The sequence below is a fragment of the Protopterus annectens genome, chromosome 10.part0 (genome assembly GCF_019279795.1).
Source record: "Protopterus annectens isolate FY-2018-M chromosome 10.part0, PAN1.0, whole genome shotgun sequence".
NCBI classification, from domain to species: domain Eukaryota; kingdom Metazoa; phylum Chordata; order Ceratodontiformes; family Protopteridae; genus Protopterus; species Protopterus annectens.
Window position 1 is genome coordinate 768,035,762 of NC_056744.1, and position 17,657 is coordinate 768,053,418.

General features: G+C 42.2%; 1 protein-coding gene across 1 annotated transcript in view; it reads right to left on the reverse strand.

Annotated features, from left to right (window-relative positions):
- Positions 1-17,657, reverse strand: part of SLC35D1 (solute carrier family 35 member D1) — a 467,863-nt gene that overhangs the window by 270,589 nt on the left and 179,617 nt on the right. Inside the window, exon 9 of the mRNA XM_044086804.1 lies at positions 8,894-8,986. Within this exon, the coding sequence (XP_043942739.1) occupies positions 8,894-8,986 (93 nt within the window). The remainder of the gene's footprint in view (positions 1-8,893; positions 8,987-17,657) is intronic.

The window sequence follows — 17,657 nt, forward strand, 5'->3', positions numbered from 1 at the left end:
ACAGTTTAAACAGTTAAACAGCAAAGGTTTTTTTTTGTTGTTGTTAAACTAAAACCTGAGTATGGTAGCACTCCTTGGATGGTATAAACTGCAACAACTCTTTGCTACATTTACAGCAGGCAATTTGCTGCAGTTTAAATTTTTTTTTCTTTTTTTTACTAAAATGTGAAGGAGGGTAGGGGCAGAGCACAGAAATGGGACCTAAATGGCTGGGCTGGGAGGCTTGTGTTGAGTATCTAGCCATCTGGCTGGTGTGCCAGTAGAAGGAACACATTTTTGATTCTTTACTGGGGGGGGGGGGGCACTGGGTAGTGTCTGCAAGGAGCATGGCAGTATCCTGCAAGTTTTGCAGACGTCAGTGTTTTTGCTCTTAACTTGAATAGCTGAGGGGGTGAGGCGCTAGTTCATGGGACTATCATATGGCGGCAGTTGAGCCAGCTATGCTTCTGCTTCCCGATAACCAACCAACTAAATAAATAAATAAATACAAGGCCAAACACACTTGCTATATATGCACTTTCAAACAGTTGCAGCAGTCACTGTGACAATAATTCCCATCAATAAACCCAACTCATTCCACTGCTTAGGCTTCTGATATTACAAGTGGAATCCTCAACACAGCAACAGTCTGTTAACTCATTACAGCCTAGTGATGTCAGGCATTTCCTACAGTTACATCCTACTGATGTCTGCATGCATCTAATATAGCCTATTTATATCTTAATAAATAATTCCTAAATCATGCTACGCACAAGTTCTTGAAAAATTTAGTCTTAAAAGTTTAGATGATGGGAAATACAGCTTTAATATTTGACCTCTCTCCTATAGTGTGTTAGTTTTTGTCTTATTGTCAATATTGCTCAAATTCCTATCGGGAAAACAAACTACTTAGACAGTCAGATATTTTCTTCTTACTGTGAAGGATATGGTTATAGGACACAAAACATTTAAAATACACATTAAGCAAACCTGCAATATTCTTTCTTAATGAAATATTTGCATGGGATAAGTAATCTGAAATGCTTGCTTTGAGTAAACTTTAAAATGGTCAATCCTGTTGTCATAATGCTCGTTTGAAAACAGATGTGTTTGCTGGAGTAAATTCTATCCCATTGCTGGGAATAAACCCAGAGAAACAAAACAGACCTTGAAATGACTTGTTTAGTCCGACCTCAGAGAAAACAGAAGGCTGCAAAACACTTCAAGATAGTATGCCACTCGTTATGGGTCTAAGCTGTCTTGATTCAAGTAAAACCACATCTCACAAAATAGTAATATAATTACCTCTTCAGAATGCATGCTCTTAAACAAGAGCTTCCTTTCCAATTTTCCGGATATCTTCTGTACACTAGTATGCAGTTTTCTGCCTAGAGAATGCCAAATGACAAATTAACACAGTTTCTGACATTCTAGTCTAAATATAGCTGGCATTTCCTCCCATGCTCAGTAACCCCTCCTTTGATGGTAGCTTTTTAGCCAATACTGCACTAGTTTCAAAATATTGGACTACAGTGATATTATCCAACTTAAATAGCCCTACTGCATACAAATAAAGGGGCCTCATAAACTTCTGTAATCCCCAAAGCACCGACTCCCTGGCAGACAACCATTCATCCAAACTCAAACATACAATCACATGTATTAAAAAAAAAATCATACTACCTCTATCTTTAAAATTGCCACATACTTACTGCTCCCCTATCATATACTCCTGTTCCTTCTATTAGCTTGATCAAATCAAACCTTTCTAAAATCAGTCTCACTACTTGCTGTACAGAAGGCTTGCAACATTTAAATTCCACTAGTGGAAAAAGAAGCAATTCTGCATGGCTGGAATCAAGCAGTAAAAGCAAGTTAGACATCTTAACCCATATTCTCATACATCTTCACTCACGAGATGTGAGCAGGGTCCCCCTCTGGATAGGATCCTCACCAACACTGTAAAGTTACATCAGCCAAATAAAGAACTTCTTTACTTTTACTTGTTGGTCGCTAATTCACTTTGCACATCTAAAAAATCATGCCTTTTATTTATTGTATATACCAACTGTTATCAAATGCTGTCATGCCCATTAGCTTTGCAACTGTTCCTCAGTTCTAAAATGTACTTATTACAAAACAACCATTGCTCTGTAAACAGGGCATCATTTAAATGCTTTCAATTATACTCTATTTCCCAGACCATTTTATTAAAATCTAATAGGTAGGTTACTGATCCTACCCATACAATACTTACTGATAACTACACCAGTAAGGAAAGCACCCGCATCTAAATATTAACTGCATGAAATTAATGCACTAAAATTATGTGCAAAAGACAACCAATGGAAAACCACTCCACACACTGGATGGAATAATTGCCAGAATTTAAATCAAGTTTTAGCGCTTTCACCCTTACAGCAGACTTTTTCAGAAACGTGCATATAGGCAAATACATTCAATACATAATGAAATCCAGTCATGTGACCTCAAACCCACCACCCAATAAAATTCATAAAATACATTTCTTAAATATCAAAAACAGTGTTATCTAAAATCTTAACTTTGATGTTTTAAGATGATGTAGAGGGCAAGGCAACTCACAATATTCTAAAGATTCTACCCACCACGGGGGTTGTTTATATGGCAGTTACACAACTTACAAATTGCAATGCCTTCCATACAGGAAGAACTAAAAGGCATTTGTACAAACATATTCAAGAACATCTGTAAAAAACAAGTAAAAAAATGTCCTACACAGCATGCCAAGTTTTTTTATTTTTTTTTTAAATTGATAAGTCTGCAAAAAAATCTAGAGGCAGATTGTGGGAAAAATCTTATTTTTTTTTGCATCTAAAAAATTCTGGCAATTATTTCATACAGTTTGTGAAGTGGTTTTCAACAGTAAGAAATACCTTTTTGATTACAACCTTTTCATAAAAACATCCTTTAACTTTGCTTTGTGATCTGATCTTTACCCCCTTCTTTTCTGTAATCTCCAAATAGCAACTATAAGATAGATTACTGTAACGTGTAATATAACAATAATACAAACGCAAGATTCAGCTTAACAGTCTACATCCAAAAACACTTCTTCACTCAAAACTCATTACCTAATATTGTTTAATTTGTTCACTATCCAAACACTGACATATTTACTATTCTCCCTCAAGTAAAGAAGCCACTATGTTAAAGGTGTCAAAACTGACTTGTACTCTTTGTATTTTACATAGCACTATGCACAAACAAGCAAACCGCTTTGCACATACCTTCAACAACATTCCAGTTCAATGGTCTGAAACATGCAGCATAACACAGTACCATTCATTAAAGCAGCAGAACCTACTTTTTTGGTTCTCCAGACAATCTCAGTCTCTATTTTAGGGTACTACACATGTAAAATTTAAATTGTGCGTGTTCAACACTATACACACATATGCATCTACCTATATCCATCTATACTGAACAGAAATACTGAGCCAGGAAAGTCAAAGACCTGGAAGATTAAAGATAACAGGTCTTTAACATCATCTGTTTTTGCAGGGGCAAGACACCGTGCACCCCCACACCCTCTTGTTTTATATATATATATATATATATATATATATATATATATATATACATACATACATACACACACACACACACACACACACACACACACACACACACACACACATTCTAACTTGGACCATGCACCACAGAGGTGTAATGTGCAATACCATGATTCCCACTGTACAGCAATACTACACAGCAGAATGTTTCGGGTCTTCTACCTTCCCAGCCTGATATTCTGTCATTTGCTCATCTGAGCATTCAATCACGTAACTCATTAAAACCTATGGGGGTGTAGAATGTCACACCACTAGCAGCCTACACATCTTGCATTTCAGAGCATTTTCTGAAAAATAAACTTAAAAGCATAATATAAACTGTAATTTTATGAATAAAAGCTATTAAAACTATACAAATAGCAATATTAGTAAGAAGTATTTCTTACTGTGATAATAGTGTCATTCATAGTATTTTCCATAAATACTGTAATATAGTATAATGCACACAAACCTCAAATTATACTTTTTCTAAACTTTCACAAATTTTCATATCTTGAAAACTGTACAACCAAGACATATTGTTGTAACCTTTTGCTAACCAGACATAAGTTTTCACATGACAAGAAATTCCCCCAAGTACACGTTTACTGAGATACTTATAGAAATATGAAAACCTATGCTTAATTTTACAATTAGCAAAACAAATACTGGATATCTCAAGATATGCAACTTACACTGCAAATATCAAAGAAAGTCTCTTCAACAACATTTAAGGTTTCACCCAATGTCATGCAACAGTTTAAGTCAATTGTTGTTTGAAGCATTAAGTACATGTGGAAATATTGCTTATTTTCATAATTGCTATATTGCTTATTTTCATAATTACTAAAACTAGCAATATGCCCAGTATAGTGTGATATAAACCAGAACAGACAGTGAATTTTCCTGTCTCGCAAATTATTTCACAACATAAATCTCAATAACATGTAGGTCTCTCGGTTACAAAAATAAGAACATAAATATGAAAATATGGATAACTAAGTGTCAAACAAAGATTAATTTCTCCACTGCAGAACATCCTGGACTAATAACCTTGCTGTCATTTTGTTAGCAACACCTTGCCCTTTCTAATACTACCTATTGCTAGTAAGCCACTTAGTTAAAGTAGCTGGACCAAAAAAATTCCGGAAGCCTTACGGACATATAGGTGTGAACTGAAAGTATACAAAAATAGGAGCCAGAGGCTTGAATGCGTTAATATAGACCTATATAAATACTGTCAGTCATTCAGTATATTAACACTCAGAAGGGCAGTGAATGTTGACAGGTCAAAATGTTGACAAAGGTAAATAGGTTGGTATTATAGCTAGGAATATGAGTGAATGTTGGCAGGTTACAGTAAGAATTAGGTAAGGAAATAGCTTTACTACTGAGTATGCTTGTTGGTGCATCTTCCTGTGTTTGAGCTCGTCTTCTATACTGGCAGTGGTAGAGAGTTTTTCTAAGATAAGGTGCAGGGTTAGGATAAGGATTAGGATTAGCATACATCAGTAAGGTGCTGCTGCTCCTTAACTTCGAAAAACCCTTTCCAAAACACTATCACTATTCAGACAAACCATGTTCTATGGTATTGACGGGTTTTAGTATTTTTTTTTATTTGAATATATTTTTAATGCAAATTGATCACAGTAGTAATTTTTTTTTGCTATCATATTAATGTGGGTTTTGTCTGCATTCTGATGCGTCAACATTTTTACTTACACTCATAAGTATATATAAATAGATATATGTGTGTGTGTGTGTGTATATATATATATATATATATATATATATATATATATATATATATACATATATACATACATATACACACACACACACATTTATATATATATATATATATATATATATATATATATATATATATATATACACATACATACATACACACACATACACACACACACAGTAAAGTCAAAGTCAAACACATATGTTATGAACATGCATGAAACAGTTATACAATCTTTCAAATGCAGATATAAAGCTGCAGGGCTTTGTCTTTGATGCAAGGCCTAGTTCATAAGTCTAATAACTGGGCCATCATATGTTAAATGCGTCAGTTCTTTTACTGCAGCTATCACATTCTTCACACTTATAAACACACACATGCTGTCTGGGAAAAACAGTTTCAAAAGTGTTGAAAAAGTCAATTTATATTCTTCTTCACTCCTTGATCACATCTGTAAACTGCAGCCCCTGTTGCAATGTACCTTCATAACATCATGATCTATTAAGATCAATTGGCCATTTACAGGGCATCTCTATTTCAGCTTTACTACATTTGCAAACTTTAAATGACAGAGGCAACCAGTATGCTTTCAACTCTAATTACTTTAGTGTGAATCCAATTCAGACAGCCATCTTTGTTTTGATGAACTCTTCAATGCAGCCTTTCCTCACTCTGAGGCACTGTACTCAATCTTAACTAATTCTCCTTGCCTTACTCTCTAATATTACCAATTGCTGATCAATGTAGACTAATAGCCTAAATGCATGTATACTGCTTGCTATTAATAATGTAGCAGCTCTCATGGTGTCATATTTATCATGAAGGTCCAAATCAGCCACTTCACAAACCTCAAATCTTTTGGCAAATCTAACAAGCAACCCTAAACAAGTATTGCAAACTGAGCAAAATGCTATCTAAAGGTTTATAAATATTAGCACTAAGTAACTCTCTCACTCCATCATTGCAAATTATAGACCTGGCCACACACACAAACTCTCTCTCTTTCTCGAAATATCACATCACTGCATTTCTACACATGATGGAGAAAATATGTGAACACTTTCATATGGCAGTATTATCTAATTCACTTCAAAATAGGAACAGGAAACATCCAGCTGGGTACAGCACAGCAAAATCTTGAATTAAAGGATGACTTTTGATGACTGGTCCACATTTAATGAGAAGGTATCTGCAGACATAAAATTCATCTTCCTACTACAGATGTGAATGAATGGTAAAAAAGGTTCTTTAAAGTGTATGTTACCAGTTCATGGATTGTAGTAATAGCTTTAACACACCAGAAGTGGGTGCATGTGTGGGCATCTATTAGTACTTGCAGGACTACAAACTGACATCCTTACAAAAGCCTGCAGTTGCCACTTTCTTTGGTTGGAGTTAAGCTATCACAACAATTATACAATATCTAAGTGATATATATATATATATATATATATATATATATATATATATATATATATACATATACATGAGGGTCATTTAGGGAAAAAAAGCATTCTTGTTATAGAAGGTGTGTAAGATGCTTGTGACTTACATCGCTCCCACTGTAGAAACTGACATTTTTTTTCTGGCATTGATAAATGCCTTGGTTTCATCCAGACTTTTCTAATGTAATACCCTGCACTCTTTCACTAGGATCTTCCTGTGTTTCCAATCTGCGTGTGTCTGCCTCATCTTTTGACATACTAATAACTAGCAGATGACTGACCTGCTATGGAAGAGCAGTACATTGTCTAGCACATTTTTTAGCCTTCACAAAAACTCTCACATGTCTAATTCATCTGAATAATATACTTGCATTAAATACCTTACATTCAGAATCAACTATACTCATCTTCACAAAAACAAAGCACTGCAAGTAATAACCAGTTGAGAGACTCCTGTTTTGGCACACTTGATAGTGACTTTCTAGAATGTCACTAACCATTGAAAATTCCCACAGACATCATATTTAACCAGAAAACAGCTATTCAGAGAAACAGTAACAATGAAAGAACACGGACCAAAATCATTGTTATTGAAGGAAAACTTCAGCTTGGATGTAAATTTTAATGCAATAAATTAATCCCAAGTGTTTCTCATCACATTTTAATATATTTTCCACAAAATGGCCACCACAGAGCCCAACATATTATTATCTTGTTTTACTGTTTCATGTCTCCTTCCTAGGATCCATTTAAAATCCCCTTTATATGAGTTATAACAAACATAAGGAAGTTGTACTGTTTTCCCAATCCACTGACATACAATGGCAGCAGTGCGAGTCACAAGAGTCTTACACACCTTCTGTAACTACAATGCTTCTTGCATTTTTCCCTAAATGACGCTCACATACATGTATCACTTAGAGACTGTATAATTCCTGTGATAGCTTAAAACAAACCTCCAGCCAAAGAAGGTGACTAAACTGAAGGTTTCTATAAGGATGTCAATTTGTAGTCCTATGAATAGTGATAGCCCCCCCTCCCCCCACGCACACACACACACTGGACTGAGTGGGTTCTCTGTGTGCTTTTAAGAGAAACTGTGCTTGATGCAGAGAGATGCATCTGGAAATAGTGTGTGTCGCTATCTTTGTTCAAAGTGAACGTCACTCACCGGTGTCAGTGGTGAGGATTCAGTCTCCTTAATTACTGGCCCAGAGGGGGGACATATCAGTCTCATTATGAGACTTAAAAAAAAAAAAAAAAGTGTGGCACAAATGTATTCAAGCATAACATCTTCCCACTTCCGTTACACTGCTACTCCTCGATTATTTATATTGTTGGACAGTAACACTTCCTCCAAACCATAATACTCTAGAATGGCAAATTAGTAGTTCTCAGTTGTGTGTGCAAGACCAAACAAGTATTTTAAAGTTACAGAAAACAGCACCTCCAAGAACACAAAAAATGTAGTCAACTAAATGTAGAGATACTGTTTCTTTTCTTCTGCACCATGCACACTTTTATAGCAGCTGCTGACATTGGCAAGTCTGAGGGCTGCCTATACAAGATTATGGACAGTATTAAACAGGAAAAAAAACACATGTTTAACTGTGCCTGTAGTAGGTCATACTTAAAAAATAAATAAAAAATAAAAAAAGGTGGTAAGGCTTTCCCGTGCAGGCATGTTTCTGGTTACTAAACCATATTGTAGGGTGATAAAAAAAGAATGAGTTAAACTGTATCTTAGGTTGGACTTTTCATTTACTCATTCTTGAAGCTCTGAATGAACAGGCCAACAGACTTAAATGAAACAAGCAACTGAAACTGTTGTTGCAAAAGTGGTGGTGGTGATCGGTAACCTTCTTTTATGGCAGAGTTGCGGGCTGATGCTCTCAATGTAGGAGAGTAATTGAATCAGTCCAAGGACTTCCCAATTGCTCGATGGCTGGATGAAAGACGGATATCCAGCAACAGAAATACCCCACTTGCACTACACCTTTATTGTAATTATCAGTTCACTGTCACCCAGTCAACAAAAACAAGCAGGTAAAAAAGCAACACACATATGAATAATGAAAAAGAAAAACCCCAGAAACACCATGTCAAATAGTGATATGAATGCTTACCTTCTGCACATCTCCCATGATTAATGCAATAATAAAGGTTGGCAGGATCATGAACAATGCATTATAATACAGCAAACCATATTTTCCGAGCTCCTGCAATGGAAATAGTCAATGTCAACATACACAAGTTTTTCATTTGAAATTCACAAACTAGATAGTCTAAGTCACACAGAGGCATACATAAACACTGCCTTTCAAGCAAACTTTCAAAAGCACAGTAAATAAATACATTTTTGCTTCCCCTTGGTGACCTTCGACCAAAGGGAGGGCCATTTATATTTATGGCTTTCTATACTTCCACAAGGGAAGATGGTAGACTCATCTCATTACATAGTAAAGCACTTTTTATCATGCCTTTAACTGCTTCTGTCTCCTGAGACTGGTAATGACAACGCAGAAAGTGTCACATTTTCTGTTACAGACACGTGTGAATCCCATTTTGATTCACGCATGTAGAAAGGCCCTACATCTCTAATGCAGGGACTATATGCATAGCAAAAGCTCCCAGATGCACAGTGTAAAAATTCATAATTCCTCCCTCCAACCTGACAGTAACAAGTCATCAGCTGTTCAAATTCTCCACCTTAAGTGACATTCAGATTCCAATTTTGCAGAAGGCATTGCTTCCTATGTGCCATGAAATTGGCGTTAGGTTAAAATAAATACACTTACTGATGAGACAATTAAGAAATACATAAAACAGTTGTATTATGACATGCGTGGGAGATGCTCTTAAATTTATCTCTGTGACATTGCTCACCAGCTTTTAGCCATGGTCCTTTTGTTATTGCAGTCAACTATTCAACAGTAGTATTTATCTAAAATGTGTGCAATGTCTTAATTTTCAAAGCATAATACGCAACCTTCGAACAGACTAACTGCAGCAATTTAAAAGGACTAATACTATACAGAAACACTGAAAAATAAACTACATACAGGATGCATACATAAAGATAACAAAACTGTTATGAAATATTTCTACACCTTACTTTTTTACTAATATTTCAAAAACAAATGTAAAAAAACACTCGGTGTCATGTGAAAAAGGCAATTGGTGCAGCATTTAACTGTCAACATTTGGTTCTCCAGTTTGTTTTTTGGCTGAGGTTCTTAACAAGCAGAGCATAAGCCGCCTTCTCGTGTCTGCAAGGGTTTTCACTTGTTGCACCGGTTTTCTCCCACATCCTAAAAATGTCTCAAAATTCTTATTAGAATAGACTTAAGTATCAAATTTAAACTAACTTCACTATGTCAGATAAACAGCATCTTGATGGAATATTTGATTACAACCTTTAAAGCAGCAGCAGCTCTGGCCTCCTTTAAGCTGGTTATTCCTCCACATTCCTTGCCTGTATCCCAGCCAACCCAGACTTAAATTACCTGTTCAGGTGCTGTAGTAGTTATCCATGGGAGGGATTCTGGTGTGCAGTACAGGTGAATAATTCCAGGGGTGGGTGCTGAAGACAGAGGTGCCGGTCTGTTGCATGACTGCTACCTGCAGGAGAGCATAAGGTGTAGGAATGAGTGGCAAATTAAAAACAGGCACTTAAGTCTACTGGACAGCAAGTTGTGCTTCAGCTCATGATTCAGTGTGCACATGGAAATCTAGGCATGCACAGACCCGGCAGTGCTGTCCACCACGCCAGTAACAGCTGAGGCATTAGGGAGCAAAAAACAGTCTAATGGCTGGGCAACAGTCCACTACTCAATGCAGTGTAGGTAGGATAGATAAAACAGCAAGGATGATTGGTCAGGAAGGAAGATGATGGACAGAAGGCAGGGTTTAGAAAAATGTAAATCTCACGCTCTCTCTAAACTAAACTCTACTCAGACTAGTTCAACTTGATAAAAGACTGCTGAGTACAGTGTCCCTAAGGTCCACAAACGTGGAGATTTTCACCAAAGGTTGTACTACAGTGGAACATGCTACTACAACATGCCAAATAAGGGGATTCTGTTAGCTACTTCATGAACAGATTTAATTATGAAAAATGGAGGCAAACATTTATTTAACATTTCTTAACAGGGTATGTGGACAGTTAAGGTTAATTACACAACTGGCTTTTTTATGGATTGAGGGAAGTAGTTGAAGTACCCAGAATCTCCAATCCATAGACAGCAGAGCTTGAAGTCCAGATAAAATCATGCACCCTGAAGCCACGAGGCAAAGATCTTACCAACTAGCCACCATGCTGCTCACAGGATTTGGCTATGGGCTCCTGAAGGACTCTACTGTGGAATTTATACCCAGGTGCCCCTCAACATTAAATACTTCTTAATGGCTCAGATCCATAAGAGATGCCTGGCAAGTGACTCTCTAAGATGCTTCTGAACTTCCTAAATCCATAAGAAAAGACAGTCTGTGACTTTACGTGTAAACAGTAATGTGATAAATGCCAAGCATGGCACAATAGAGAGAGTTTCACATAGCAGCCTGTCAGGATTCCTGTACAGGAATATGTCTAAATGCTGCCACTTGTTGCTGTTGTGTCTTTCGGCTTTTCCCGGTTAGGGGTCGCCACAGCAGAACTCTGGTCCGCTAATGATTTGCAGTTTATTTTTACGTGCTGAGTTGCCAGCCCTAACGCACAACCTTCAACGAAGGTACGCCCATTCACGCATTTCTCCACACAGAAGACGCTCTAGATGAGAGTCGAACCGGTCAGTGTCTTACTGTGAGGTGACAACACTACTGCAGCACCACCACCGCGGATTCTAAATGCCCACATACCCTCCAGTTTTTGTTCTGATGTAGGAAATTAGAAGTTATGTACTTACCATAACGTTCCATCTGAGTAGGTGGATTCATTTGTCTGCAACCTGTGGATCCATAACCCACAGGTTGCAGATTCAATTGTCTGCAACCTGTGGGTTATGGATCCGATATCGGATCCGAACCGGCATGATTATCCAGCTACGGATCCGAGCTCTTAGCTCCTCCCCTCACCCATAATGCCCTGCTCTCCCTACATGACCTCAGATCGAGTTTGCCCTGAATAAAAATACCCTGGAAAGGGCAACACGTAATATGCAGGAAACTGACAAGGCCAGGGGGATAGGAGGGCGGGATGGTTGCAGACAAATGAATCCACCTACTCAGATGGAACGTTATGGTAAGTACATAACTTCTAAATCTGAAGTAGGAGATTCATTTGTCTGCAACCTGTGGGACAGAGTCCCCAGCTACCTGAATCTTGGGCGGCCGTCATGGAAGGATATTCCGAGCACCGAAGAGCCAAAGGATGCTCTACCTCTAGATGTGATATCCAGCTTGTAATGAGAAATAAAGGTATGAGATGAAGCCCAAGTGGCTGCTGAACAAATGTCATCCAGAGGAATCCTAGCCTTAAAGGCCGCTGAGGTAGAAACTGACCGGGTCGAATGGGCATGGACTCCCTCGGGTGCGGGCCTCCCAGAAGCCTGATAAGCTAAAAGGATACATTGAAATCCAGCGTGACAAGGAGACTTTGGAAATTGGCTTACCCAGATTGAATTTGGCAAAGGAAATGAACAACTGGTCAGATTGCCTATGACCAGCTGTCCTGTTAAGATAAAAACGAAGCTGCCTGTGAACATCAAGGAATGCAGCTTGTATTCACCCTTATTTTGATATTTAGGAAAGAAAACAGGGAGGTTAATGGACTGATTAATGTTTGCTTCTGAAGCTACCTTAGGAAGAAAGGAGGGATTGGTCCTGAGGTATACGCAGTCTGGATGGAAGACCAAGTAAGGAGGCTTCATGGATAAGGCTTGAAGTTCCGAAACTCTTTTGGCCGAGGTAATGGCTACTAAAAAAGCAGTCTTGAGGGATAAAAATTTAAGATCTACTGTGGCCGCAGGTTCGAAGGGGGGAGCGCTTGGCCTGAAGAACCAAAGAAAGATCCCATGGAGGAACTGCTTGCTTGATAGGGGGTCGAAGGAGAAAGGTGCCTTTTAAGAAGATTTCACACAATTTGGCAGACATAAGAGGTCCAGAGTCATGACCAACATGATAATGAGAAATGGCCGCGAGCTGCACTTTGACCATGGAACTGCTGGCACCATCATTAAAAAGAGTGGTTAGGAAGTCTAGCACCAGAAGAAGGGGAACGGTAAAGGGATCTAGACCTTGCTGCTCCGCCCAAATGGAGAATCGTTTCCATTTACTGCGGTAAACTTTCCTGGTAGATGGTTTATAAGCCGCTACCAGGATGGCCTTAATGGGGGACGAGATACCGGGAGTCCTAATTAGGAGTGGAACTGGAGCAGCCAAGCAGTCAGCTTCAGGTTGTCCAGATTTGGAGTTGGTAGGTTCGATGGGTGCGATATCAGATCCGGAATGGGATCTAGAATCCAAGGTGGATTCACCGAGTGAGACCTTAGGTAAGGGAAGCAGATCTGTCGAGGCCAGAATGGGGCAATGAGGATCATTCTGCACCCCAACAGAGAGGCTTTCTGAAGAACTTAGAGCATCAGAGGCAAAGGGGGGTAAGCATAAAGAAGACCTGGAGGCCAAGCATGCACCAGAGCGTCTCTCAGGGAATCCCCTGGAGGAGGGATTAGAGCGAAAAAACTGTCGCACTTGGTGTTTGAGGGAGACGCAAAAAGATCGCAACAAGGAGCTCCCCACCGTGCGAAGATATGTTTCGCTACTTGAGCATTGAGAGACCACTCGTACGGGGAGAGAATGGTGCGACTGAGCTTGTCCGCAAGGATGTTGGACCAACCCGGAATATGCGTTGCGATGAGAAAGCGGTTGGTGGAGATCGCCCATTCCCACACTCTCATGGCTTCTCGACATAAGGGATAAGACCTGGTTCCCCCCTGTTTGTTGATGTACCAGACCACCGACATGTTGTCTGACTGAATCGTAATTGTTCCCAGGGGAAGAAAGGCCTGAAGTGCTCGCAACGTCAAGAGCACTGCTCTCATCTCTAGAACATTGATATGCAGGGAGGTCTCTGAGTCGCTCCATGTGCCTTGGACCGTCCTGCCTGCAAAATGCCCCCCCCCACCCGAGGCGGGAAGCGTCCGTGGTCACCGTGGCGAGAGGGGGAGAAGCACAAAAGGGGCGGCCTCCATGGAGATCCTGTGAGTGGAGCCACCACAAGAGGGACCGCTTGCAAGCCTTGCTGATCGCGATGGGATGATGCATAGGTAGAGCAAGGTAAGACCACTGAACTTGAAGTGTCCACTGAAGGACCCGCATGTTGAATCTGGCGAGTGGAAGAAGAGATATTGCTGCCGCCATGGACCCTAGAGCCCTCAGGACCAATTCCGCCAGAACAGAGCTGGAGTGGAGGATGGCCCGCACCTGGAGTCGCAGATTCTGAACTGTCGGCTGTAAGGAAGGCTCTTAACTCCCTCGTGTCTAATCTGGCACCTATAAAATCTATCAACTGAGAAGGGGCCAGGTTGGATTTTGCTACATTTATCGTGATGCCCACGCGGGGAGCTAGATTAAGAAAGGAGTCTCACGCCAATGATAGTAGATGCCTTGTTGGGGCGGTAAGAAGCCAGTCGTCCAGGTATGGGAAGACCTGCACCCCCTGAAGCCTCAGGTGGGCCGCAACCACTGCTAATACTTTGGTGAACACCCAGGGGGCTGTGGTGAGACCAAAGGGAAGGATCCTGAACTGGTAGTGACTGGCTCCCAGCCGGAAGTGAAGAAACCTCCTGGAACGTCTGTCCATTAGTATGTGGTAGTACGCATCCTTGAGGTATATAGAGCACATCCAGTGATTCTCTCCCAGAAGGGGGAGGATGGATTTCAAGGTGACCATCCGGAACTTCTCTTTGGGAACTGCCAGGTTTAACAGGGACAGGTCTAAAATAGGTCTTAGGTCCCCCGTCTTTTTTGGCACTAAAAAGAACCTGGAGTAGTACCCTGATCCGATCTGGTCTGGGGGGATGGGCTGGATGGCTCTTTTCCCCAGCAGATGGCCAATTTCTGCCGAAGCGGCCTCCCACTGACCGGGTGGAACGTCGGGGAGGGATTTTAATTTTGGAATGTGATGAAAGGGGATCTTGTATCCTCTGGATATAATGCAGAGGACCCAGCGGTCTGATGTTATGGACTCCCATGCCGCTAGGTGCTCCGAAAAACGTCCCCTGACTGCCTCCAGAGTGGAGCAGTCGGGCAACCCCTCAGGGCTGCTGCGCGGGCCGTTCAGAGAAAGGTTCTCTGGACCCGAAATTCCTGGAAGCCCCTCTGCCCCTGGGGCGGCGTCCTCCTCTGCCACGGAAGGACTGGTTGTCCGGAGCAGGTTGGGATTGCTGCGACTTCCAGAACCACATCTTCTTCTGGCCCTTTTGGTTCCTAGAGTAGGACCTCTGGGACACAGAGAAGCGGATTCCGACGGCAGACAGCGTCTTCCCGTCCTTTTTGCTCTGGGTCAAGGTGTCACGAACTGTTTTGCCAAAAAGGGCAGAACCATCAAAGGGGGCGTTCGCGAAGGATGCCTTGAAGGGCTCCGTGAAATCGCAATGACGGAGCCAGGCCTGGCATCTAGTGACTAGGCCTACTCCTGCAGCTCTAGCGGCTCCCTCAGTAGCATGGGACAGCAACCGCATAGAGGTATTTGTCACGGATCGAAGAGTGGCCATACGGGTGGAGTGCAAAAGTTTGTCCTCCTCCAACATGGACTCTGGGGGGGATGCAGCATATTCTTTAATAAGATCGCGCTGCATCCTGGTAACATGTGCCAAGTAGTTGAGCGCCCTCACTGAGAAGGTCGCAGAACTAAACATTCGCTTCCCCAAGCGGTCCATCATCCGAGACTCCTTGCTCGGAGGATGGACTGAAGGACTTTCCTATGCGAGTTCCTTCTTGGTGGCTGCTGCCGTCAACATGGCATCTACCGAAGGCCCCTTACTTCAATGGGCACGGTCTGCAGGGGGGCTAAGGATTCTGTCTGGCCTTTTGGGGATTGGCTCCACGGTGTCCGGTTCCTTCCACGCCCTGGTGGTAATAAGGTCCACCAGGGGGTCGGCAGGAGGGACACCCAAGAGGTAGAAGGGCCCGCTTGAATGCCTCCAAGAACGGACTCGTCCGAGGAAGACTTGGGGCAGACCACCCACCCCTTATCTGAAGCATTTCCATGATGTCTCCAAAGGAGACATCCTCGGGGTGATCTTGGGAGCCTTCCCTTCCTCCAAATCCGTGTCTTCAGTTAAAGACCGGGGAGTCTATGTGCCTCCTTTTACGTATGCTTGCGAGGGCTTCCTCGGGGCTGTCCGAGGAGCCCTCGCAGTGTCTTGTTCCAAAGGAACAACTTGGGGCACTGAAGCGGGCTGTCCCAGTGGCGGATGGTGGAAGCCTGACTCAGTGCAGATGCAGCGGGACGGAGCGAAGCAAGTGCCGGGGTCCGAAGCCCTCAACAGAGCCCTCTCCACTACATCAAAAGCCGAGGGAGCCAGCCCGACCAAAGGATCCGAAAGTCGGCTCCCCTCGGATCCGAAGAGTGGATCGGAGCTGCCCAGAGACACTCGGATCCGAGGACCAGTGCGCTCCGACACAGGCGGCGCCGAAGGCACACTGAGTCCCCGGATCCGGCTCGGAGCCAGGCTCCGAGAGGTAGGATCCGAAACACTGAGGGCAGGGTCGGATCCGGGTACCTAGTACTATCGGCGACCCACCCCAGCTCAAGCTGCCCGGCTCGAACGCTCCGAACCCGGCTAGCGGGTCGGAGAAGGAGCTATAGGCTTGAAAATGGGTGAGCTCCCCAGAGGGGAGGCAGGAGCACTCCCATCTGCATCTGGGCCTGGATGAACCTTCTCATCATCCGGTCCTGATCGGCGTTGGAAAGGCTATACGTGGATCTCGAAGAGGCTACCGAGGTAGGCCTTGAATGCCTCCACGGAGATCGGGTCTCCTCCTCCTCAGGCCCCGGTGAAAAGCAGACCGGAGCCGAGGGGGGGTGGGGGGAGAGCCAGCAGCCAAGGAGGCCGGAGGAGAAGCCCGCTTAGCTGGCGGGGCCGAAACGGAGGTCTCGGCCCGCCTCTTGTGGTGCTTCTCTCTCCGGTCCTTTTTTCTTGCCTCTCTCTCCTCCAACCCAGCAGCGGGAGGTTGAGTCCCAGGTGGAGGAGGGGGAGCAGGTGAGGAGGGAACCGAGGCCACGGTACCCACCACAGGAGCAGGAGCGGGAGCCGAGTCCGGGGGTAGAAGTCCCGCCAGGACCAGCTTCGACCTCCTTTCCTTCAATGCCCTGGGGTTGAACCCTGCACAAATGGAACATCCAGAAGTGAGGTGTTCAACCCCAAGGCATCAACATACCAGTGTGGCCATCAGCAGGGGAAAGCTTATGGCCACACTCGGAGCACTTGGAAAATATTGCCTTAGGGGCTTCTGACATAATAAAGTCTTTTTTTTTTTTTTTTTTACCAAAAAACAAAAGACAGAAAACTAGTGCTACACAAGCACACACACAAGGCCCCAAACAATACACTCACACAGAAACTCCGACCAGCGAGGGGAGGGTATAAACTTAAAGTTTTAAAATTAAAAATTTTAAACTGAAACCATCAAAAGATAAAGGGAAACCTAACACAATCACTCAAAACTCACAACAAAATATGAAAATAAAGCTTTCTTTAGGTTTAAATAACACTTAGCTGAAGAGCTCAAAGATCCAAGACCTGGTTACCAGCGCAGCAAACTAGATCTGAGGTCATGTAGGGAGAGAAGGGCATTATGGGTGAGGGGAGGAGCTAAGAGCTCGGATCCATAGCTGGATAATCATGAAATAACAGTGTCTTGTTCAACTAAGGATCCAAATAGCTGAGC